Here is a 25,050-nt window from a genome sequence, read left to right on the forward strand (position 1 = left end):
TAGTGTCCTCTAGGTTTGACGTTTTCCTATATAAAAAGTTGAGGTAAAAGTTTCTGTAGTTCCTTTAACTTTTCTTTTTTCTTTTTTAGAGTGGTTGCTAATTGGTCTTGCTTTCTTTTAAATTTTGTACTTGTTAGGCTTTCGTTCTTCACTCCTTTCAGCCTAACAAAAAGGATATACAAATGAATGACCACACATGATTCTGTGTGGAAAACTCTTTTCCAGGTCAGGCATGGGATTGCATGCCTTGGCAGGAGGATCATGAGTTTGAGGCTAGCTTGGGCTACACAGTGAGACCCTGTCTCAAAAACATAAAACAAAACAAAAAATAACACAGACAGGAAAATCTTCTCCAATAGGACAGTTCTCATCATAAGATAGAAATAAGTGAGCAAGGGTAGTATGAAATAGAAGACAGACTTTAGAGAGAAAAGCTTACATTCAAGTCTTGTTTCCAGAAATAATTAGTTGTATGATCCTGGAAAAAATATTTGACCAGGCACTGATCAAATAGTTTGTCTAATGGCTGGTAGAGATTTTGACTATTATTTCAAGACACAGTTAAAGACAATAATTTTCTTTAACATTTCCATTCTGTAATCATGACATAATCTGCTTTCTCTTCTTTGTAAACTAACACACACACACACACACACACACACACACACACACACACACAAAATCATGACATTAACCTACTTTAGATGTCACAAAGGATTACAAAAATTTCCAGGCATAGTGGTTCATAGTGTAATCTCAGCTACTCTGGAGGCAGAGGTGGGAGGATCAAGAATTTGAGCCTAGCCTGAGCAAAGTTAGTGAGACCCTATCTCAAAAACAAAAACCAGAGAAACAAAAAGGTCTGGGGGTTTAACTTAAGTGCTCGTCTAGCAAGTGAAAGGCCCTAGGTACAATCCCCAGAACAACAGCAAAACACTGTTTAACGACATAAAGCAAAATGCAATTCAGCAAGCATTTACTGAGTTCCTGCTTTTCACAAGCACTGCACTAGATGCACAGCTCTTGCTAACCAAGAGATGACCACTCAGAGAGAACATAAATACTCTGGGTGATACCGGTGAATAGTACCAAGTGCTATAATAAAAGACACAAAGTAGTAACTATCGAGGAAGGAATAAACAGCTCCTTCTCACAGGGACTATCAGGAATGTCTCTTAGGGAAAATGCAAAAGCTCAGGAATTGAAGGACACACAGAGTTCATTAGGGGTAGAAGGAACACTTCATTCCAAGTAAAGGAAATGGTTTTAGCAAAGGAACAGAGGAATGAAAGATCATGGTAGATTTGACAGAGAATAGTATTTTGTATGGAATAGCCAGGGCCTTAGATGTATTAAAAAATAAAGAGATGAGGTTGAAATTAGGATAGGGTGGAATTGTACCATTAAAAATATGGTCTTACTCTAGATGATCTCTTCCACTTTGCTGCCTGTACAGTGCCCTGGTCTTTTCTTCCCGCCTCCTAGCACTGTTCACGTGGGGGTGGCTTCTCCCCCACCTTATAGGACTACTTCATCTGTCACTAGTCAGGAAGTGGCTCGTAGTCTGTTTCTATGGAGACCTCCAGGTTTTAAACTCTGCAAGTCTAATGGATCCTCTCCTGGCTCTTGGATATGTTCTCTGAGGAATTAAACCTCCCAGTCTCTGTCTTTACTGCCCAACCTCCTGGGCAGACTGCCTTTCAGCCCTCTGTCCCAGGGAAAGTTTTATGCTCCTTAGACATTTTTTGTACTGCTGGTTAGAGTCCAAGCCAATTCACAAGTCTCCCACCTTGTCTTATCTCTTTCCCCAGGCTATCCTTTAGTTTGGAAGAGCACTTTAAATTGTTTTTACCCCCTTTGGCTTCTGGAGGCTCAAACAAAAGAAAAAAAAAAACAGAAATTTCCCATGGTCCTGTGTTTGGTGTTTGTTTTGTGTTTGTATGTTGGGTGTAACATGGCTTTATGTTCTATCTAAAAACCCTTTGGGAAAACCTTGTGATCACCAGGAAATGCTGCAGCCAAAACAGAACTGCTGCACTGCCTCCAGTGGCCCAAACTGCACAGCAGGCATCTCCATGATGACATTAGGACAGCAGACAGGAGGTCTATACCAACTCTCTAGGGAGAACTGTAATTAACCTATAGCTGAAAGGTCTAATTAATAAGTGTGTATATTAGCCTGTCAAATATTGGGCAAAAACTTCTTTTGCCCCTGGAATTCCAGAAAACTGGTTAGTTACTGTGGCCAGTTTTCAGGGTTGTTTTTCATTTTTATGCATGCTTCAGTCTTGGCATGCCTAATTTAAAACTTTGTGTGTATGTGTATGTGTGTTTAAATATCTCTATGATAGCTCTTAAACTGCTATTATAAAGCTAAGAAGTAGAAACTGTTGCTCTAAAAATTGGTTATCTCAATCAGGTCTAACTAAAATGCAGGCGCTCAGGAATTAACTCTCAAGTGCTAACTAAAGGAAGAAATGGCCGTTTTAAAACCCAGAGCAGCAAAAGGGATCCTCAATGTGGTTATTTAGATAAAAGGTACATGTATGTTATTAAGTTAGGTGTAATTTAAAGGGTTACTGAAAGGATTTTCTAAAGTCATGATTTAATACACTGGTGCAGAGCACTCAGTTCTCTATGTCTATAACAATGAGGCTATCTTAATATTATTCTGCAAGAAACTGGCTTAAAGGAATTTTTATTTTATACTCCAAAGGGAAAAACCTAATATTTGATAGTTGTGTAGCTGTGATGCTAATTGTTGCTTGCTCCCTTGTATGTTGAATATATTTCTATTCCCCAAGTAGGTAAGCCTTCTAAAATACGGAGCTTAGGAAAACACTTTCCCAGGCTGGTGCCCTCTAAATGAAAATTGTCAATGATGCTAGCCCCTTTGCCATTTTATGTCCAGGGTTCCTATTTACAACAAGGAAAACTTAATGGGGTCCAGGTAAAGCCCAGTCTAGGAGCCACTCCTTCTAACCTCTTTGTTGCTTAAATTTGGCCAAAAGGGTCTTATTGGAATTGGCTCCCACCTGACCTGCCCTCACTCCCCTCCAATGTGGGATCAAATCAGATATCTCTCATCATGGTAATGAGAAAAGACCTACCTCTGCCATGAGAGATCATCCAGAGACAGTTAAAAAGAAAAGTCTCAGACAAGAGGGTAAACTGTCAGATTCCAAACAGAGTCACTTGTGCCCTGCCCATCCAAAAACAACTAAAGCTGAGAGGTTGAAAAGTGGTTCATAAGCTTGACTACCTGATGCCCATACCTTTCTACCTTCCAACTGGACAGGAACTTGCACCCTTGCCTTTCTATCACCTGCTATTTCTACAGCTCCTGGAGAAATCCAGATGCTCTTTGTTAAACCTTATATTAATGTTTTAACCAAGCTTGTTTCCTCTCATCTCCAGGCTATAAAACTATAAATAATACAGCTCAAAGGAACTAAATTCTGAGCATGGCTTCTCCTCCTTGAACACAACTACTGCTGGCTCCCATCAACAGAGAGCAAGGATAAGAGACTCCTGAACTTGGCCTACATCCCTGTACCAGCAGGAAATAGACCAATTGTGACTTTCCATTCCCTAAAAGCTTTCAGGGTCTCTAGTCCTTGAGTGGGGAATGTTAGGTAGCAGTTAGCCACGAGTTATGGGGATATACAAAGAAAATTTATAATGGAGGATTCTTCAAGGTTGCTGAGAGAAGAACACTTAAAGCTTCTGTTAAGATCAAAATAGTCTATGAAGGTGTCACAAGAGGGTGGGTCAATATCAGTTCCTGAAACAATAGATCTTTAACTGAACAAAACAAAGACCCAGGATTGTAAATGGCACTCTAATGGTCAACTGGACCCAATAATTTGTCCTTAGAAATTTACAGACCTACCCTAGTGTCCTGACCTCAACCATGACTTTGGCCTCATGGGCTTGTCCTCGGGAGGGACTTAATGTTTCAAAGCCCCTTCCACCTCAATAAAACAAACAAGAACAACAACAACAAAAACCCTGAAAAAACAGTCTTGAACACTACCCTAGAAAGTTTTTACTTCTCTTTGAGGTCTATGGAGTTTTATTTATTTATTTATTTTTTGTGGGACTGGGGTTTGAACTCAGGACTTTGAGCTTGCTAGGCAGTTGTTCTATTACTTGAGCCACACCTGCAGCCTCTTTTAGAAATTATAACAAAAGACTGATGGTATAAATAAATTTGGTTGTCCCAAGTAAATATCATTCCCCCAACACTCTCAGGCACTTAACTTCCCTTAAGGATTGCCTATTATGCAGCATTTGATATATGAACTGGAGCATTTCTTGACTAAAACTCTAATTTATAAAGAAGTAAGCTAGTCAGGTTTTTTTTTTTTTTTTTCCAGTACTGGAGTTTGAACTCAGGGCCTACACCTTGAGCCACTCCACCAGCCCTTTTTTTGTGATGGGGTTTTTTCAAGATAGGGTCTCATGAACTATTTGCCTGGGTCAGCTTTGAATGGTGATCCTCCTGATCTCTGCCTCCTGAGTACCTAGGATTACAGGCATGAGCCAGTGGTGCCCAGAAGTTGGTCAGTTTTATTAATTAAGCCAGTATTGGTAGGAAGGGGAAAGAGCAATTCCTAGTCTTGAGCATTATTAAATGCTATGAATTATAATAGGTAACACAGGAAGAGAAGAAAATTAAAAAATAGACGGAGACTTGGCTCAACTAGTAGAGTGCATGCCTGGTGAGTGTGAGGCCCTGAGTTCAAACTCCAGTACCATAAAAAAATTATTATGTAACAGGCACTATGAAGGTGATTTACAAAGATGATAACATTTAATAGCAAAGCATCCCATCAAATGGATTGTTTTTTAGGTCCAATAGTAAGAGATTCTGAATCAATAGGTGTAGGGAGAGAGGGTGAGATAAAGACTATACATTTTATTATTTTATTATTTATTATTTTATTTTTTGCTGTACTGGGGTTTGAACTCAGGGCCTTGAGCTTGCTAGGCAGTCACTCTACCACTTGAGCCATGTCCTCAAGGATAGGTTTTGAATCCAGCTTTGCACACAGGCAGCTGTGTGACCCTCACTATATCCACAGAACAGATAATGTCTCACTTTGCAGGGTGCCATGTAGTTAAGTGTGAGCACCCTTCCCTAGTAGCGGTGATTTTTCTGTGTGTTCTTTTTTTGTAGGAATTGGTTCTGCAACCAATGTAGTGGGTTTGCAACTTGGTGAGTGCCAAGTGAAAACAGGCACAGCCAAGAAATAAAACAAATGGTGCAAGATTACCTGCAGCAGATAAGGAGAGTAGGGAAGTTACTTCCAAAGCAATGCCTTTCAAGAATACACATTTGAAATGAGCAAATGAATTATACTTTGAGAAATAATAGTTTGAGAGAAAAGAAAAAATGAGAATGTGCTTGAGCAAGGCAAATGCATACTCTGAAAAATTTATTCTTTCCAACTCATATATTACTTTCATATCAATCTATGGCAAACAGATATTCTCCTTTTATAGATGATAAACTGAGGCCTCAGGCTGCTGAATAACTTGTTTCAGGTTACCCAGCTGAAAAGTGATGGTGCCTGGACCTATGAATCTAAATGTCTAATAAATCTCTCCAGATGCTCAATAGAAGTTCAGACTCAAGATGTGCAAAAGAATTATTTTCTCTACCTAAATCCTGTCCCAAATATAAACATATTTGTTTCTCCCCTAATTTACCCATTCTCAATGACTGGTACTACACTGACCCATTTTCTCTCACTCACTAAATTGAACAAATCACCTTATCTAGCCAACTTCAACTTCTTAACAGTTTTTACAATTGTCTCACTTGCACATTATTACTAATTCAAAACAGATTTACTTTTTGAGTACATACAACATAGTTATTCTGTATATCACTCCTTAGATCAACTCTGAGGCAGATAATCTTATTATCTCTATTTGGTAGATGAAGGCGCTGGAGGCTCAGATAGCTTTGATCCTTTTGTACTTCTGTTTCTACCCTGAGGAGCCCTTGGTCAACCTTACAGTTTTTCCTCCTCATCTTTCCCAGGACCTATCTCTACAACTGATCAGAGAACATCTCCTCTTGGGTATCTTGCTGACAAACGAAACTTAACCAACTTAGAAACTATACTTACGGAAACCTTTTCCTATTTTCCTAGCATTATCAATGGCATTTCTTCACAAATTTGTAGGTTTTATTTTAACTAATTATTATTTATTATTATTATTTGTGCAGTGCTAGAGATTGGACCTAAGGTCTTGTGAATACTAGGCAAATGTTCTCTCACAGTGCTATATCTATAGTACCTGTAGTTTTTAATTTTAATGTTTATATGAGGCAACAATATGTAGTAGAAAAGAACCTGACAGAAAGTGGAGGGCGGGAAGGTGGCTCAAACAATGTATATACATGTGAGCAAATGTAAAAATGATAAAATAAAATTAGAAAAAAGAAAGTTGACATCTGACCTGGGGTTATTTGATTTCAATTTTCTAGCTCTGTGACTCCACAAGTTATATAACTCCTCTGTGCACAAGTTTCTGTAGACAAACAATGAGGTTAATAATAATAGTAACCCATACAGTGTTGTACGAGACAAATACAATGTACCGCACTGGAGGGAAACAAATCTCTCCAGTGTGGCATGTTCGTAAGTTGGTGCTTCAATTTACCTTAAACCATAGTCTAGTTAACCTTTCTCAGGCACATCACATTCCCACACAAGTCATCTGTCATGGCTAATTTTAAGTGTCAAATTAACTGGGCTAGAGGGTACCCAGAAGTGGTGCCTGTGAGGGTGTTTCTGGATGAGAATAGCATTTGAATTGTGGACTCAGTTGACTGCCCTCATCCAACACATTGAGGGCAGAGGAAGGGAGAATTTGTTACACCACTGTCTACTCTTGTACCTCTCCAGCTTCATTCTCTGAAATACTCCGGTGGAGCCATTTGGTTCAAGTGGGTCACATGACTTATGCCTTATTAGTTCTTAGCCTTTGCTCATTCTGTTCCTGCTACATCTCCATTTCTAATTCCTTCCACCAATCCAGAGTATACCTTCCTTTATGATCCAGGTTGGTAGCTAACCAGCAATTAGGTGTCAGGATCCAATCAATGAGTGCATGAAGTGCACAACCAGGAGAATGGTGTGAACAGAGAATACATGCTGCAAGTCTCTTTTTATGTGGGATATGACTATGTAGGCACAACTGTTTACTCTGTAAATAAATAAACAAACAAACACACCCAACACACAAAAAGGGTTGGTGGAATGGCTCACGTGGTAGAGAGCCTGCCTGGCAAGCTTGAAGCCCTGAGTTCAAACCAGGGCAAAACAATGTGATAGACTACACAGTCTGAATACCTTCTTTAAACTTTCAACTGCTATATAATAAACATCCTTTGAAATGCATAACTGAGCTTAGAAAAAGGAAAAAAAAATTCCCAGGGGCCACAAATTGAGAGCTGGAAATTAAAATGGTGAACTGATAGTGAAGTTATCTTGGGTCATTTGCCCTTCTCAGGGTCTTACATTTTTATTAGCATAAATTAAATTGTACAAAGTAAGGAGTTTCATCATGACATTTCCATACATGCATGTAGGGTACTTTTTTTTTTGGTGGTACTGGGGTTTGAACTCAGGGCTTCAAGTTTGTTAGGCAGGTGCTCTACCATGTGAGCCATTCCACCAACCCTTTTTGTGTGTTGGGTGTATTTTTTTGTTTATTTATTTTTTTGGTGGTACTAGGGCTTGAACTCAGGGTCTCACACTTGCTAGGCAGGCACTCTACCACTTGAGTCATTCCACTAGCCTCATGTGTTGAGTATTTTCAAGATAGGATTTTGTGAACTATTTGCATAAACTGACTTTGAACCTGGATTCTCCTGATCTCTGCCTCCTGAGTAGCTGGGATTACAGGTGCAAGCCACAGGTGTCCAACACGTGTAGTGCGCTTTGATTATATTCGCCCCGTCTGTTATTCTTTCTTACTCTCCCTTCCTCCATTCCCTTCCCCTCCCACCTCCCTAGTAGTTCCCCTTTTACTTTCCTGACTTTGTTTCCCCCACCCAGTTTCCACAAATGAGAGGAAATGTGATACTTGTCTTTGTGGAACTGGCCTATTTCACTTACAATGATGATCTCCAGTTCAGTCCATTTATTGTGTATTTATAGCCCATTTTCCTTAACCATTCATCTGTGGATGGACACCTAGGCTGATTCCATAGTTTGGCTTTTGTGAATAATCCCATTACAAACATGGCTTACACAGGTATCTCTTGTAAGCTCACTGACTCTTTTGGCTATGTATACAGAAGTGGTGTGGCTACATTATACTGCAGTTCTATTTTTAATTTTTTGAGGCAGCTCCATACTGATTTCCACAGTGGCTGCACAAATTTACATTGCCACCAACAGGAAACAAGAGCCCTCTTCCCCATCCTCATCAGCATTTGTTATTTCTTTTCTTGATGACAGTCATTATGACTGGGGTGAGATGGAATCTCAATGTAGTTTGATTTGCATTTCCTTGGTAGCTAAAGATGGTCATTTTTTTGTGTTATTTATTGGTCATTTGTACTTCTTCGTTTGTAAAGTGTTTGCCCATTTATTGATTGGCTTGTTTGCTTTTTTACCGTTTAATTTTTTTGAGTTCTTCATATATTCTAGTTAATGATCTCCTGTTGGATGAATTCTGGCAAAGACTTTCTCCCATTTTAGACTGTCTCTTCACTATGTTGACTGCCTCTTTTGCTGTGCAGAAAGTTTTTAATGTGAATCAATCCTATTTGTCAATTCTATGCTCTTATTTTCTAAACTATTGGAGTCCTTGTCTGTGCCTATATATTCCAGTGTTCCCCTTTGTGTTTCTCTAGTAGCTTCAAATTTCAGATCTTATATTAAGGTCTTTGATCCATTTTCAGTTGGTCTTTTTGTGGGGACTGGGATTTGAACTCAGGGCTTCAAGCTTGCAAAGCAGGCACTCTACTGCTTGAGCCACACCTCCAGTCCATTTTGCTCTGGTTATTTTGAAGATATGGTCTCATGAACTATTTGTCTGGACTGGCCTCGAACTATGATCCTCCCCATCTCAGCCTCCCAAGTAGCTCAGATTACAGGTGTGAGCTACCAGCACCCTACCAGGGATTTCCTTCTTTCACCTTTCATGGAAAGGAGGGTGCATCTTGGAAATGGCATACTGAGAACACTAGAGGAAATACAAAATTAGGAAAATGAAAATCAAAAGCAAAGTGGGATAGCACTTCATAACCAATAAGAAGGTTATATAAAACAAAGAAAAAATACTACACTTTAGTGAAGAAGGATATGAAAAAGCCGGACGCCCCCTGTGTTACTGGTGGAAACATAAGATGGTGCACCTGCTTTGGAAGACAATTTGGCAGTTCTTCACAAGGTTAAGCATGGAGCTACTACACGACCCAGAAATTCCACGCCTGGGTATGCATCTAAGAAAATGGAAGGTTTCCATTTATGTGAAATGTCCACAATAGGTTCAACTATAAAACAGAAAGTAAATTAATTGGTCATTGTCAGGAACTGGGCGGGGGGAGAGGAATGGGGACCAATTGTTAATAATTGTGGCATTTCTTTTTGGGAGTGATCAATATATCTGCCATTAGTGGTAACTATATGAGTTTATGAATATAAAAGTTGTATTGCATTATGTACTTTAAAAGGATAAGTTTAAAAGTAATGAGTTGTTTGGAAGGGGAGAGAGAGAGAGACTTTTCACTTGACTGTTATACTTTGGGGCTGGAAATCACTTGGTCAGTCTCCTGTAGCATCAACCAAGCACTAGCATCTTACCTCCGTTCCAGTTTCTCTCCAATCCCAAGCCCGACTGCCTCCCGGCCATACTTTGCAGTCCTTATAGGTTATGGCAGAGCCTTTCACTTTCATTTGCCCCCATGAGAGGGAAGCAATTTCAGGGGAAGACATACGGAACTGAACTGAAATCTGGAATTAAAAGAAAAATACACTAAATCAATTACGATGTAAGGTTGAAGCAGCTTCAAAATACAGATATGGTAAGCCAATTCACTATGATATCAGACTCATCTTTCTCATTTATGTGGTTGTCACTTCTTCTCTGGAAGTCTGAAAAATAAGTATTATTCTTGAGATCCTGAATCATCCAAGCATAGAAACCAGATACTACAATTACTTCTCACACTCCAGAGGGAATCCTCAGGATAGTTTTTGAGAGATAAAATTAAAAGGTAGAGATTTACTTCAGCATGACAGAGTGAAGAGGTTGACATATCCTTTCCCCCAAAAGAAATTATATGGCTAGAAAAAAAAAAAAAGCTGTCAAAAACAAAGATTATCTGGGCTCAGTGGCTGATGCCTGAAATCCCAGCTACTCAGCAGGCAGAGATTAAGAAGACTACTTTCAAGGCCAGTCAGGGAAAAGTTAGTGAGACCTCCATCTCAACAAATAAGCTAGGTGTGATGGTTTATATCTGTAATCCCAGTTACATGGGAGATCATAGGTAGCATGATTGTAGTTCAAGGAAAACCTGCTCAAAAATGTGACACTGTAGCTGGAAACTAAAGCAAAAAAGGCACAGGGATGTGGCTCAAGTGGTAGAGTGACTAGCAGGAGGCCTGGAGTTCAAACTCCAGTATCACAAAAACAAAAACAAAAAAAATGATTTGTTGCTCTAGAAATAAAATTGAAGGTATAACATAAATTGTGATGTGCTAATTCACGAAAATCACTGAATTTCAGGTAAGAATAACAACCTTTTTTGTTGTTCTTGTTTGGGACTATTCTCACTGTCCCACCCCAGTTCCTTTGGCAAAATTCAACTAGGTTGGGGCCTGAAAATGAACAGCTTTGCTGCCACTGCCGGAGGAGGTGCACTTGATTTGGTGCATTGTCAGCTGAAAATGATGATGTCAGTGACAAGAACAGATTGGCAGAGTAGGCAGAGACTTGAGGATTTCTCATAGGTGAACAGTTGTAAAGACTTTGTAAGCTGTCCACAAATCGCAAGTACAACAGAAGCTACGAGCTTATGCATCAAAAACCTGAGCAGGGGCTGGCAGAGTGGCTCGAGCTGTTGGACCTGCTTAGCAAGTGTGAAGCCCTGAGTTCAAACCCCAGTGCCACCAAAAAACAAAACAGAACAAAACTGAACAAAGTGAACGGAGATTTCAGTGGCCACGACTGCAAGGGAGGCAGAAATGATAGATTTCAGCTATGGTTTGAGTATCTGTTCTCCAAACTCCTGGAAATGTAATTGGCAGTACAGCAGTTTTAAGAGGTGGGACTGCAAGAAGTGACTAGGCAGTCAGCTCATCATCACAGGAGTGGGATCCTAAGAATGGATGAGTTTGGCCCCGTTATCTCCTCCTCTTGCCTTCTCTGCCCTGGCACCATGTGACGCTTTCCACCATGGGATGATGCAGCAAGAAAGTCCTCGCTGTATCTTGCTCCCTTGTTCTTGGACTTCACAGCTTCTAGAACTCTGAGAAACAAATTACTTCCTATCATTATAAGTTATCCAGTCAGCAGCACAAAACAGGCTAAGATACTTAGTATAGGCAAGTGACTAAATGCAAATAAAGAACGGCAACTTTGAAGTCTTTCTACAGTATTTTATGTAAAACGTCCAGATTTCAACAAAATATTACAAGACATGCAAAGAAACCAGAAAGTGTGATCTATACTTAGTTAGCTGAAACCCTGAGTATTCTCAGATGTGTGATTTGCAAGAGTTTCAAAGATGCTATTATAAAGTAAATAATGAATAAAGAATTTAACAAAAGCTGGGTGTGGAGGCACATGCCTGTAATCCCAGTATTCAGGTGCTTGACGCTGGAGGATCAAGATTTCGAGGCAAGCCTAGCTTACAGAGCAAGATCCTGCTCAAAAAACAAAATAACAACAACAAAAGAAAAGGAAAAAGAAAGAATTTAAGGCAAATTTGACATCAATGACTCAATAAACACATAATCTCAAAACAGTTTCAACTAAGAATCAAATGGAAGTTCCAGCATAGCTGTAATGGTTTGGCTGTGGTTTGTTCTTGCCAAAACTCGTGGTGAAATTTGGTTGCAATGCTGTGGCACTGAGAGGTGAGATGGATTGATGCCTTTGTCCTAAATTTGGTTGTTTTCATGAGTGCAGGTTGCTATAAAGTGGGCCAGCTTCTTTGTCACCCCCTCTCCTCTTGCACATGCTGGATTCCCCTTCTGCCTTTCCTCTGTGACTGCAGCATCATGTGGTCCTCACCAGGAGCTGAGAAGCTGCCAACATCATGCTTTTGGACTTCCAGAACCATGAACCAGAATTTTATTATAGCAGCAAAATATGGACCAAGACAGATGGTAAGTATGACGACTAACAGGTGCTTGTATCAGTCAGGGTTCTCAAGAGAAACGGAAGCAGGAACCCAAAAAACAAACACAATGATCAGGAGATGCTAGTAGGCTGCACTCTCCAGGGCAGGACTTGCTGCAGCATGGAGGCAGGGTTTCTTTTTCTCAAGGAAACATTGCATTTGCTTTTAAGGCCTTTCAAGTAATTAGATGAGGCCCACTCAGAGTATCAAGGATAATCTCATTTATTTAATAGTCAACTAACTATAGATGTTAACCATAGCTATAAAATAACTTCATAGTAACAACTAGATTAGTGCTTGAGTAACTGGGTACCAGAACCTAGCCAATTTGACACATAAACTAATCATCACAATCCATTCTTTGTCAATTTAGCACCTCTATATATCTCCATAAACTATACTTAATCTTCAAATAAAGACAATTACAAAGTCATACTTTTACCTAACATTGCTACTAATCCATTTTTGCTATTTCACCTTCTAAGTATATATATATGAAAGAAGGTAAACATACTGTTTGGGGTTCTATGGTGGGGGGGAAGATACAAATTTATAAAACATGATTTCTGTTTTTTAGCAGCTAATACTACACTACAGAAGATATACATATAATTACAATGCAAGTTTTAAGGTTTTCTTTTTTAAAAAAAATACAAAGTTGGCCTGGCCATATGGTATATATCTGTAATCCCAGCTACTCAGAAGGCAGAGATCAAGAGGAATGAGGTTTGGGGCCACCCTGGGCAAAAAGTTAGCCAGACCCCCCCATCTCAACAAATAAGCTGGGTATGGTGGCTCATGCCTGTAATTCCAGCTATGAAGGTGTCTTAGTTGGGCGGGGGGTCACAGCCTGAGGCTGAGCAAAAATTGAAAGATAAAAAAAGTGGGGGAGCTGGGGGCACTCAAGTGGTATAGCACCTGTCTAGCAAGCATAAGGTCCTGAGTTTAAACCCCATTACTGCCAAAAAAAAAAAAAAAGACAACAAACCCCTGCAAAACAAACAAACAAAAAACAAAACAAGCTAACATTTGAGAGGTAGTGTAAGGGACACAAATGAATTGGTATGAGTATTGAGGACATCTGTATTAGTCTGCTAGGTCTTCCATAATAAAATAATGAACTGGATAGCTTAAACAACAGAAAATTATTTTCTCACAGTTTGGAAAACTAGAAGACAAGATCAAGGTGACAGCAGGGTTAGTTTCTGTTGAGGCCTCTTTTTCTGGCTTGAAATAAACAACTTCTTGCTGTTTTCTCACATGGCCTTTTCTATGAGCAGGCACACTCCTGGTGTCTCTACTCCTACAAGTATACCAGTCCTATGACATCATCTAATCTTATGACATCATTTAACCTTATACTCTCTATGGTATTAACTACTTCCCTAAGGACCCTATCTCCAAACACAGTCACATTTAGGGTTAAGGACTTCAACACATAAATGGGAAGGGGACACTTTGAATTCACAGCAATTTATAAGTAGGAAATTAAAGAAACCAGATTGACAACATAGTATTTGAACTCAGTTTTGATGCCCATTTGGGAAAGAAGGGATTTAATACTAATTGGGAATTAACTATGTTCTAGGAATTTTAGATTTCTCTCAAAAACTCCAAGATTAGAGAGTAGTTAAGAAAATTTCCCCAGATTATGTAGCTGATATATTGGAAAACTGGGATTTGAATCCAGCTCTTTCTGATTTACAGCCATGCTCTTCAACTCACTTTGCCATTCTCCAAACTTTACATTCAACAAATATTAAAGAAGGAGATACATGCTTTCAAGAAGTATGAAGGAGGAAAAGGAGTCTGATGTAAAAATAAAGCTTAATCATTGTATCAATTAAAGTTTAAAGTTCAGAGGTAGTCAAAATAGGGCAGGTATGGAGTAATGGAGAAAGCAGCCCTAAGGCTGCTTACAGCCTCAGAGTAAGACCACAGAAGATGTGGTCTTCATTCATATGGAATGTGGAGATCTAGTTAGCACACCCATGTTCCAAGCACCAGAATAAAGAAAAAAGCACGAAGAGGTCAAGGCATATGGCAGATGTCTTTAAGGAAATTTCTTGGAAGGTTTTAGATAACACTTCTGTTTATATCTTGTTTACTAGAATATAGTCACGTAGTTACTCTGTTTCAGTGACGTCTAGACTATGTACCATCTATCCAAGAGGTAAGGTACCAGTTAGCAAATAGGGATTCCAAGAGGGGATAATCTACGCTGAGGAACTAAGTATCCAATATAATTATCCATCCTCATAATTCAGAGTAGTTTTTCTTTCTGAGGAAAGCATGGTCTGGTTTAATTCATGATTTTGCAGTGTCCTCTGTGCGCCATGCTCAGTGTTCAGGACTCCGGATAGCTGTAACTACTGTGCGCAAGCTCCTTCTCAACGTACTCAGCAGTATTCCATGATATTTCATGATTAACTTGGTGTTTTTATCAGTTTACTACCTGCTACCTTTATGACGTTTCAAAGCTTTCTACTCTGAAATTAATGTTTGAAATCCATATGTGTGACTTGAAAGCCAATGGGTACCAGTATATAGTAACAGTAATCATAATAACGGTGTCAATATGAATGAATTTCAGAATAAATTTACAAGGTACATGTTGTAATTCACACTTTCAGATAAGTAGCTTAAGAAAGTAGGGCTGGCAGAATGGTTCAATTGGTAGAGCACCGGTCTAGCAAGTGCGAAGTCCTCAGTGCAAACTCCAGTGCCACCAAAAAAAAAACCAATTACAATTTCAGAGAGGCAAAAGTGAGATGTGAACCTATGTCCATCAGACTTCACCATCAGAACACAATGCCTTGATACTAGAAAAGAGTTGAGAAGCATCTGAATTACCCCTAAAATCCATTTCCTCATCAAAAAGCAAAGCTTTCCTCATGCCATTGTGTTTGATAAAATCACAATTCAGAGATTCTTTGATCCTCATTATGTTCTTACTTTTGTCAGAGTTTTGTATCCTCTATTCTTCAAAACCTTAGATGTTTAGTTCACAGCTGGAATCAAATTGTTGCTTGTTTAAATGTCATGTGTTTGCTGGAACATAATTTTTGTTTTATTCATTTGAGTTAGTATTTATGTTCTTGGTCAGTTTATGTAGTACATGTGAATCTGCATGGATGTGTATAAGACTGTAATTCTTTTTTTTGGGGGGGGTGGGACTGTGGTTTTAACTCAGGCTTTGAGCTTGTAAAGCAGAAGCCTGCAAACCATTTGAGCCATACCTCCAAGTCTGTTTTGCTCTGGTTATTTTGGAGAAGAGGCCTCCTGAACTATTTGTCCAGGCTGGCCTTGAACCTCAATCCTCCCAATCTCAGCCTCCCTGGTAGCCAGGATTGTAGGTACGAGGCGCTGGCGCCTGGTTAAGATTGTAATTTTTAAGGTAATCTATGAAAACAAATATATATGGACAACTTTTCTTACTGTTGAGAGCTTAACTAAACATGTGATAACTAGAGATAAAAGGTTTCAAAAGTACTTTTCATTATCTACAGTTTGCATTTGTTTTCAGTTACTCTTTCAATTTATTTTATTTCAAGAAATGCTTTTTTTTTTTTTGTGGTACTGGGGTTTGAACTCCTGCCTACACCGTGAGCCACTCCACCAGCCCTTTTCTGTGATGGGTTTTTTCCAGATAGGGTCTTTTGACCTGTTTGCCCAGGCTGGCTTCAATCCTTCTGATCTCTGCCTCCTGAGTAGCCAGGATTATAGGTGTGAGCCACAGACACCCATCCAAGAAATATAGCTTTGAACTTCTATCATGTGCAACTCATTGTGCTAAGAGTGGGAGAAGAAATAAGGAAGGTGGAGTTACTTGCAGATAAACAAGACCATTTCATTACTTCCAGAAAGGTCAAAATCTACTGGGAATTACAGATATACACTAATATACCATTAGCTGTAGTATAAATCAGATTGTGGTAAATCTAAAGTAAATGGGGATTTTCATACTAGATTTGGTAAACATTGTAACAGATAAACAAAGCACAATAGGAAATTACAGGGAAGAGTGTTTAACTCTGGGAAGAATTATAGAGCACAAATAAGTATGTTCTGGAGGAATTCTTGGGGAATATGACATTATGCATACAAAATTATTAGGCAAATTTGGGGTTCAAAGAAGGAAGGACTTTTTTTTAAGCAAAGGCACTGTATTTAAAAATGCTGGAGATATGTTTGAAGAATAAATATAGGAGCTCCCCTCCCTATGAAGTTTTATTTTATAAACTAAAAGAATACATTTAATTATGTATTCTTTTACATATTTCTTTGCCTTCCATTAATGATCATCTGTATTTGTTGTTGTTGTTTTGGCTTTTTTTGAAACAAGGTCTCACTATGCAGCCCAGGCTGGCCTTGAACTCAAAATCCTCTTGCATCTCTCTGCTAAGTGCTGGGATTACAGACATGTACCACCATGCCTGGCTACATCGTGTCACTTTCAAACAGACTTCTGTTGTCAAATATTGTGTGATATTGGAAGTGTACAGGGTGTATGAGGTGAGGGTGGATTAAGGTGTGAGATATGTAGCTGGAAATGTAAATTGTGTTACAATTATGATTGATATAAAACACATGTTAAGAGATTTTGCCTGCGTGTTAGAGAAAATGCAGTCATAAAATGTTTAGGAACAGAAAAGTGACACAATTAATAGAAGACTTTAAAAGCTATCTCAGGTAATATGAAAGATAGTTGCTTCTTCTACACTGTGTGGAACAAAGACTGCCCTGCTGGCAGGCACTGGGCTGGGTGGATAAACACAGGCAGTTAAGGGCAGAGTAGGACATAGAAACAGGAGTCCTCCAAACCCCAGATCCACAATCAAATCATGGGCTTGCAGACACCCAGGCTCCAACAGAGATCTCTTACCACTGATGGCACATGGGCTGTCTATAATTTTAGCTACAGGGAATAACATTGTTATGAATATGTATTACAAACTTTTGCATGGACATACGTTGATTGCTCTCGGGTATATACCTAGGAAGAGAAGTGCTGGTTCAAACAGTAACTGTCAAACAAGTTGAAGAACTGTCAGGTTGTTCTATGAGCAGATATACCACTTTACAGTACTGTACGTGGTTCCAATTTCTCCACATCCTTGTTAACACTTGCTTTGCTTCCTTTTTAAATCCTAACCATCCTAGTGGATGTAATACTGTGAAATGGCATCTCATGGTGGTTTCTCATGATTAGTCAGCTGATTAGTTATCTCATGAAGACTAATGATGTTGAGCGTATTTTCATTGCTTATAGGCTATTTGCCTACTTTTTAAAGGCAGGACTATCAGATCTTTTTTTTGGCCACACTGGGGTTTGAACTTAGGGGCTCATGATTGCTAAGCAAGTGCTCTTATTTTATCACTTGAGCCACTCCGCCAGCATGGACTATCAAATCTTTTATCTGTATTTTAATTTGGTCATAAATTGACCTTTTTTTTTTCTTTTAAATGGTACTGTGGATTTAACCCAGGGCTTTATGTTTGCTAGGCAAGTGCTCACCACTTGAAGCATGCCCACATCCCTTTTTAAATTTTGGGTTTGAGATAGGGACTGGCTAAATTTGCTCAGGCTGGCCTCCAACTTGTGATCCTCCTGTTTCTTCTGTATCTGGATCTCCAGTTTTCCTATTATCATTTGTTGGAAAGACTATTGTTTCTCCCCTCAATGGCCTTAGAATCCTTGTTGGAAATCAGTTCACTCTGTATGTATGGATTACATCTAGACTGCTCATTCTATTTATTGATCTATATAGCTGTAAGTCAGTTGGACTGCTATAACAAAACACACCAACAAATTTATTTCCCACAGTTCTGGAGGCTGGGAAGTTCAAGAACAAGGTGCTGCTAAGGTTGTTGGGGAAGGCTCTCTCCTTGGGTTGCACATGGCTTTTCCTTGGTAAATGCATGTGAAGACAGGGAACCCTCTTTCTTCGTTTTTTATTTTTTAAATTTTTGTTTTTTTTTTTAAAAAAACAAAAACAAAACACAGCCTTTCTATGTAGTCTTGAACTTGCCATCCTCTGCTTCTGAGCACTGTGATTGCTGGCATGTACCAAATGCTTGACCCCATTTAACTCTTAGTTATCTGTGAAAGTCTGAATCTCCAAATACACTCACATTGTAAATTAAGGTTTGAACATATGAAATGAGGGGAAATTCAGTTCTGTCCATAGCAACTATCCTATGACATAGTCTTGATTATTGCAGCTTTCTTGTAACCTCTGATGCCAGGAGGTGAGAGTTCAACTCTGTTCGTCATTTTAAATTTTTAAAAAATATTCTGGGTTTTTTGCATTTCCATATTAGAATCAGCTTGTCAATTTCCATAAAGAAGCTAGCTAGAATTTAGATAAGGACTACATTGAACTGAATCTGTAGTTTAATTTAGAGTACTGACATCTTTTCAGGTTTATTATTAGGCTGTAGTTGAGTATTATTTATTAGTTTTGAGGCTACTGTAAATGTTTTTCTGAGATGGTGTCATGCCATGCTGCCTAGGCTGGTCTCAAACTCCTGAGCTCAAGTAATCTTTCTAACTTAGTCTGCTAAGTGGCTGTGACTAGCTACTGACCTGGCCAGATTTATTTTCTTAATTTCTATTTTGGATTGCTCTTTGCAATTTACTTTTCTTGGTAGAAATATACTTCATTTTTGAGCTTTTACCTTGAATCCAGCACACATGATTAAATTGTTAACTAGTTCTAATAGTTTTTTATTATTAATTTTCTTTGGATCTCTTAGGATTTCCTATATACAAGATCATGTCATTTATGATAGAACAGTTTTACTTCTTCCATGACAATCTGGATTTTTTTCCCCTTGTCTCATTGCTCTGTCTAAAACCACCTCCAACACAATGTTAAATAGAATTGGATATAGCAGATATGCATGTCTTTTTTTTTTTTTGGTGGGACTGGAGTTTGAACTCAGGGCTTTATGCTTGCAAAGCAGGTACTCTACCTCTTGAGCCATACCTCAAGTATGACATACATGTCTTGTTCGTGACCATTACATTTGATATTAGATGTGGGTTTTTCATAGATGCCCTCAATCAAGTTGAAACAGTTCCCTTATATTCCTAGTTTGTTATTTTTACCATGAAAAATACTGGATTCTGTTAAAAGGATTTTCTGCATTTATTGAGATGAATGTGTTGGTTTTGTCCTTTATCCTGTTAATATGGAGTAATTTATTGATTAAATTTTGGATGTTAAAACAACCATTGCATACCTGGTATAAATCCCACTTGGTAATTGTGTATATACTTGCCATGAAATAATAGCTATTCTTACTATATGTAATGCCCTCTGGTATTTTCTGATCATTTTTATTTCTTCATTTTTAGTATAATTCTGATCTTGATGCACCAAGTTGATTTCAAAACACACTAATGGGTCATAGTTCACAGTTTGAAAACTGTTGCTGTAGTCTGGGGGCATACTGAAAATATCTAATAATAAAGACAGTACGAAGACTGACTTTATCAAAATGGAAGTGGAATGCTGGAATAGGTTTGTGTTTTTGTATCAAATACCCAGTTGCTGGAAGTTGATGGAGATTGGATAGACAGTGTATCAGGAGTATATTTAGGAGGCTCAGGCAAAAGTTATTCTGCAATGGCATAAAAACACAGTATCTTTAATATTTTAACAATCTTTGCAATCCATGCTAGTGACTCTCATCAATTCAGTACAGGATACCAAACTGCGTAATATGATCTGTGGTCTCAAGCATCTAATAGTAAAGTTAAAAAATGTAGACATTTACTTCTGGCATGAAGTAAGATACATAATAATATAGGCATTCTCCCATCATTATTTTTCTTTTCCATAGTCTTTATTCCATCAGAAAAAGTGATTTCAAGCCAGGCATGGTGGTGAATGCCTGTAATCCTAACATTTGGGAGGCTGAAGCAGGAGAATCACAAGTTCCAGGCCAGCTTCACTTGCATACTGTGACCTTGTATCAAAACAGAAAATTTTAAAAAAGTGATCTCAGCTATGATTTTAAAAGAATGGACTAATTCACAACTCTTAAGAAAAAAGATGCTAAGATACTTTAAAAAATAGCTTCATCAATGAACAGAATTCTATCGTAACCCAGAATTCAGTTATGAAGAGAAAAAAACTAGAAAATAATTGGTTTATGTTGTTTATTTGAAGACTTCCTTTTATTCTCTTTTTACTAAACTGTCTTGAAGAGCATAGATTCCTATTTCTGTTGACACTATAATTTTTCACCACTTGTAACATTCATCCACACACTTCTTGGTATAACTTAATTTTTTTAAACTAATTTTTTTGAGGTCGGGTTTCACTGTCTTGCCCAGGCTGGTCTTTAACTCCTGGGCTCAAATAACTCTCCTGCCATAATATCCCAAGCAGTGGGGACTACAGATGTGCTTAACTTTTATTTATGGTGTTTTTTGTTTGTTTTTGTGGTACTGGGCTTTGAACTCAGGGTATGAAGCTTGCTAGGCAAGTACTCTGACACTTGTGCTACTTCACTAGCCCTTTTTCTGTGTGTTGGGTATTTTAAGACAGGGTCTTGCTTTTTGCCAGGGTTGGCCTTGATCCTCCTGATCGCCGCCTCCTAGTAGTACAGGTGTGAGCAGCTAGTTCCTGGTCTACCTTACTTATTTAAGTTTTAAACAAACCTAATTTGTACATCAGAGATTAGGAATTTCACACATTGGCTCAACAACTGAATGCAATTCACCTCAATATGTGCTCCCCAAACTTGTATCTTAAGAAACATTGTGTAACAAATGGGAAGATAACATTTGTGGGAGAATGGAATATGTATAAATTGGGACTTGGAGTATAGCTCTGTGGTAGAGTATGCTTAGCATGAGCAAGACCCTGGGTACAATCCTCAGTACCAATGAGGGAACAAAGAATTATGTATAAATTGTTCTGTTAAAAGACAGACTGCTACCAATGCTATTTGGGAATACGTAGGGATAAATCATTAAATTTTAATATGAGGCTTAATTACATTTATTTTGATGTACAGATATTGTTTATAGTTCAATGAGTTTTGACAAATAAACTTGCCAATCATGATACGGAAAGTAGCTACAAAGGCCTTTTGTCTCCAATTTTAGTCAATCCCCTTCAAAGCCCAAAGAAACCATTATTTTTATTTCTATTTCCATAGATTAGTTGACTTTCATATTGATAGATTTGTATAGTACTCTTTTGTATCTGCCTTTTTTCATTCAACATATCTTTAAGATTCATCCATGTCAATAATGTTCATAGTTATGCATGGTAGACGATTATAGGAATATATCACAGTTTATAAATTCTGTGGATGAATAGTTGTTTTATTTTTGACATTTTGATATTTTAAGTAAATAAGCCACTAATCCCTAATTGGGCATATTCAATTTTTTTTTTAACTTAAAAGGATGTGAAATTTGATCTTAAGAACTTCTTTTTCATAAGCAAAATTGAGCTAAGTGTAATTTAATGATTAAAGCCCTCTTTATAGAAATAGTAATAAATTACAGGTTTTAAAAAAACAATTGTTTTTCCACCTTTACATTCCAATCTGACGTTAAATATAATATTATATAATCAGTTATTTAACTACATAATTTGGGATTAGACTCTTGTGACCCACAATTTCTCTTAGCCTAAAAAGGCAAAAGATGATAGGTGTTATTAGGTGCGTGCTGTTTACTTTCTTTTCAAGAACAGACTTTGTGAAGGCATGATCTGAGCCTTGCTTTGTAGTAGAACACCTCTTATCTTTTGGGTGGATATAACTTTCTGATGCTCAAGGACTTTGTTCCCATGCCAATCTGGATTAGAACAGGCAGAAACTCTAACCTTTTTTTGTTTTTTAATCAGTCCTCTTTGAAAACAGTGTGAACACACAGAAAAGGAAACTATAGTAATAAAGCTTTTATTTCTTTTTTAGAATGCTATTTTACAACCTCTTGGGAGAGTAGGAAGTGAGGTGCTAGCAAAGCTGAAAAACAGAAATCTGGGTAAGGTTTATATGATGTGTAATGAAATCTTCCTTTTGGTTCATAAGTTCTTTACATAGAAATTACTTCACAGAGATAATGATGTTAAAGTATTGTGTACCTGTTAAGTAAAGACTTTTGAAAGGCTTTTGGATCTTTCCACAAATTGGTTGTTAAAGATATATTCTGAGTCAGATTTTCTTAAACTTCAGGTCCCTAGGGTTTAAAGATACATATTTAGAAGACTGAGAGTGCTATCAAAATGTTTTAGTTTAGTTTCAGTGACTCCTTAAAAACTATATTTTAAGCTGGAGGTAGGTGGGTGGCTCAAATGGTACAGCTACTGCCTAGTAAGTGTGAAGCTCTGAGTTCAAATCCCAGTACCATCACCAAAAAAAAAAACCCAAACAATATTTTACCACTCATTAACTTAAAACCTCCTTTGCAATGATAATTCACAACTCTATTTTCCTAAAGTAAAACTTTATTTTTTATGGTAATAAAATATATAAGATTTGCCATTTAAGTTATTTTAAAGTATATACTTCAGTAGCAGTTAAGTCCATTCACATTGGTGTTTAGACTTTAATTTTTTACAACAGTACCTATTAACTGGAAGTTTCAGAAGTATTTGCCAAGATTCAAAATAATTTTTTCCAAAAAAAGGGTTCGCATTATTACTCAGATAAAGAATCACTATTCTAGGTGGCACAATTTCTCTTAAGGGATTTTTTTCTTTCTTGATAAATGAGTATTCTTTCTTTAGATAATGTGAATGATGAGAATGACGTTGACCATTATGGTTTTCCCTGGAAACACAGAACAAAATTCAATGTTTATCTATGTAACCATTTTTCATATTCCTGAAATAAGTATTTGCCAATACTTATCTTCCCTTAGTCACAGATTTTTTTTACTTTATTTTTAAGAAGTAGTTACTATGTAAATTTTAAATGCACTGGGAAAATTTTGCCTCTAAGTAATAATAAGTAAATCTAACTATATTTATAGGTCCACCTTATATACAATGTGCTAAGGTCACTAACTGCGAATGACCTAGCCAACCCCGTGATGTGGGACGATCATCGCCCCACTTGGAAGAGATGAAGGAAGTTCAGAATGCCCTTGAGGGGCCCTGGTGGGACCCCAGTCTGGCTGAACCCAAAGTTCCGGCCCCCAAGCACTGGACACTGCCTCCTAAGCCGCACATTCCATGTCACACGGCTGGAGTTTCGCGCCGGGGGTTCTCTCCGGGAAGACGGAGTGGAACTCTGTCTTCCAACAGGCTTTCTGCTGTTCCACCGTCTCCTGGCACGTTCGCCCTCTTGGTGGAACCCGCGCCCACCCTGGTCCCCGCGGCACAGCCGGGCCTTCGCCCCTTGTCCCCTGCAGACGGAGCCGCGTCCCTTCAGACCTTAGGGTCCCCCACTCCTGCTCAACCTGGGGCGCATGTCCCCCACCCTCGGCCTCCTACCAGACTTGAGGTTCCTCTACCCTGGTGGAGCGCCAACACCCCTCAGCAAACTGTCACATATTCTTGCAACCTGTGACCAATGGCACCGCTTCACTTTCCTCTTCCCAACCTCGTCCTGCAGACGCGCTCCCACACCCGCCATTCTTTTTCTACTTCTTAGTTTCGCTCCTCAAATTCCCTCGGGTCGCTTCAGTTCCCAGGTTCCCCCGAAAACTCACGCAGCGCTTCTGTTCTCAGAGTTGCTCTCAATCACGCTCCGTGCTTTCCCTCTCACCTCCCCGTGATCCTCGGCTCTCCGCCGGCGATCCTCTATTCCCCGCCCGGATCCAGCCTGCGGCCGTGGACGACCGAAGCCCCGCCCCCTTACAGCCTATTGGCTATCGTTCATGAAAAGTCCCGCCCCTCCAACTTGCAGCCCGCCTCCCCGCCCCGCTTCCCTTGTTTTCATTCCCCCTGTCACACGAGGCAGTGGCAAACCCGAAGTGGGAGGAGAGAAGCACAAGGGGGAAGGGGGCGGAAAGAGGGCGGAAAGTGAAAGGCACAGGGCGCCTCTCTGTCCCCGGTCTGGCTAGGTTCTCTACTGCTCCGGGCCGCCGTTGTATTGTGGGATCGCGGTGCGTCCCTGAGTCGCTCAGATCCGCAGGGGAGCCACTCGAGAGCGCCTCCTGTCGTCTGTAAGGCTGCCCTGCCATTCCTCGGCACCCCAACTCCTCCTGCCCCCCCATCGCCTCCTCCTCCATCCTCCAGTTCAAAATGGCGACGGCGGCGGCAGCAGCGGCGGCGGCGATGGCTCCTCCTGGCTGCCCGGGTTCGTGCCCCAACTTCGCCGTAGTCTGCTCCTTCTTGGAGCGCTACGGGCCGCTGCTAGACCTGCCCGAGTTGCCGTTCCCCGAGCTGGAGCGGGTGCTGCAGGCGCCACCGCCGGACGTCGGCAACGGAGAAGGTAAGCGAGGGGCCCGAACGCCCGGCGGGAAGCGGCCCTGGCGCGCTCCTTCCCTCCGCTCTCCGCAGACATCCTGGGCCTCGGCCGCTCTGTCCTCCCGCCCGGGCGCAGGACCACAGCGCCCGTCTTCTCCGCGTAGCCCCGGGGTTCCTGGGCAGTGGGGAGGCGGGGCGGAGGCCCTCTAGGGCCACTGTGTTCGGCGGGGAGTGAAGGTGGGGGCGTATCGGGCTAGGTGTGGGCCAGGGGCGGGGAGGGGTCATTGT

The 25,050-nt window shown here is 39.6% G+C and overlaps 2 protein-coding genes across 5 annotated transcripts in view; one reads left to right on the forward strand and one right to left on the reverse strand.

The window, feature by feature from the left end:
• The window catches only part of Aamdc (adipogenesis associated Mth938 domain containing), a 41,537-nt gene extending 17,326 nt beyond the window's left edge, over positions 1-24,211 (reverse strand). For 2 of the 3 annotated variants that reach the window (XM_074082367.1, XM_074082354.1), the window contains exons 1-2: positions 24,063-24,206; positions 9,834-9,983 (exon numbers count right to left, since the gene is read on the reverse strand). In XM_074082367.1, the coding sequence (XP_073938468.1) occupies positions 9,834-9,965 (132 nt within the window). In that variant the 5' untranslated portion in view covers positions 9,966-9,983; positions 24,063-24,206. Of the gene's footprint in view, positions 1-9,833; positions 9,984-24,062 lie in introns of all 3 variants that reach the window. The other variant, XM_074082360.1, reaches the window with a different exon arrangement.
• A 143-nt stretch (positions 24,212-24,354) lies between these two features.
• Positions 24,355-25,050, forward strand: part of Rsf1 (remodeling and spacing factor 1) — a 154,981-nt gene continuing 154,285 nt past the window's right edge. Inside the window, exon 1 of one of the 2 annotated variants that reach the window (XM_074082385.1) lies at positions 24,355-24,787. In XM_074082385.1, the coding sequence (XP_073938486.1) occupies positions 24,598-24,787 (190 nt within the window). In that variant the 5' untranslated portion in view covers positions 24,355-24,597. The remainder of the gene's footprint in view (positions 24,788-25,050) is intronic. The other variant, XM_074082380.1, reaches the window with a different exon arrangement.

Source organism: Castor canadensis, chromosome 1, assembly GCF_047511655.1.
Source record: "Castor canadensis chromosome 1, mCasCan1.hap1v2, whole genome shotgun sequence".
Taxonomy (NCBI): domain Eukaryota; kingdom Metazoa; phylum Chordata; class Mammalia; order Rodentia; family Castoridae; genus Castor; species Castor canadensis.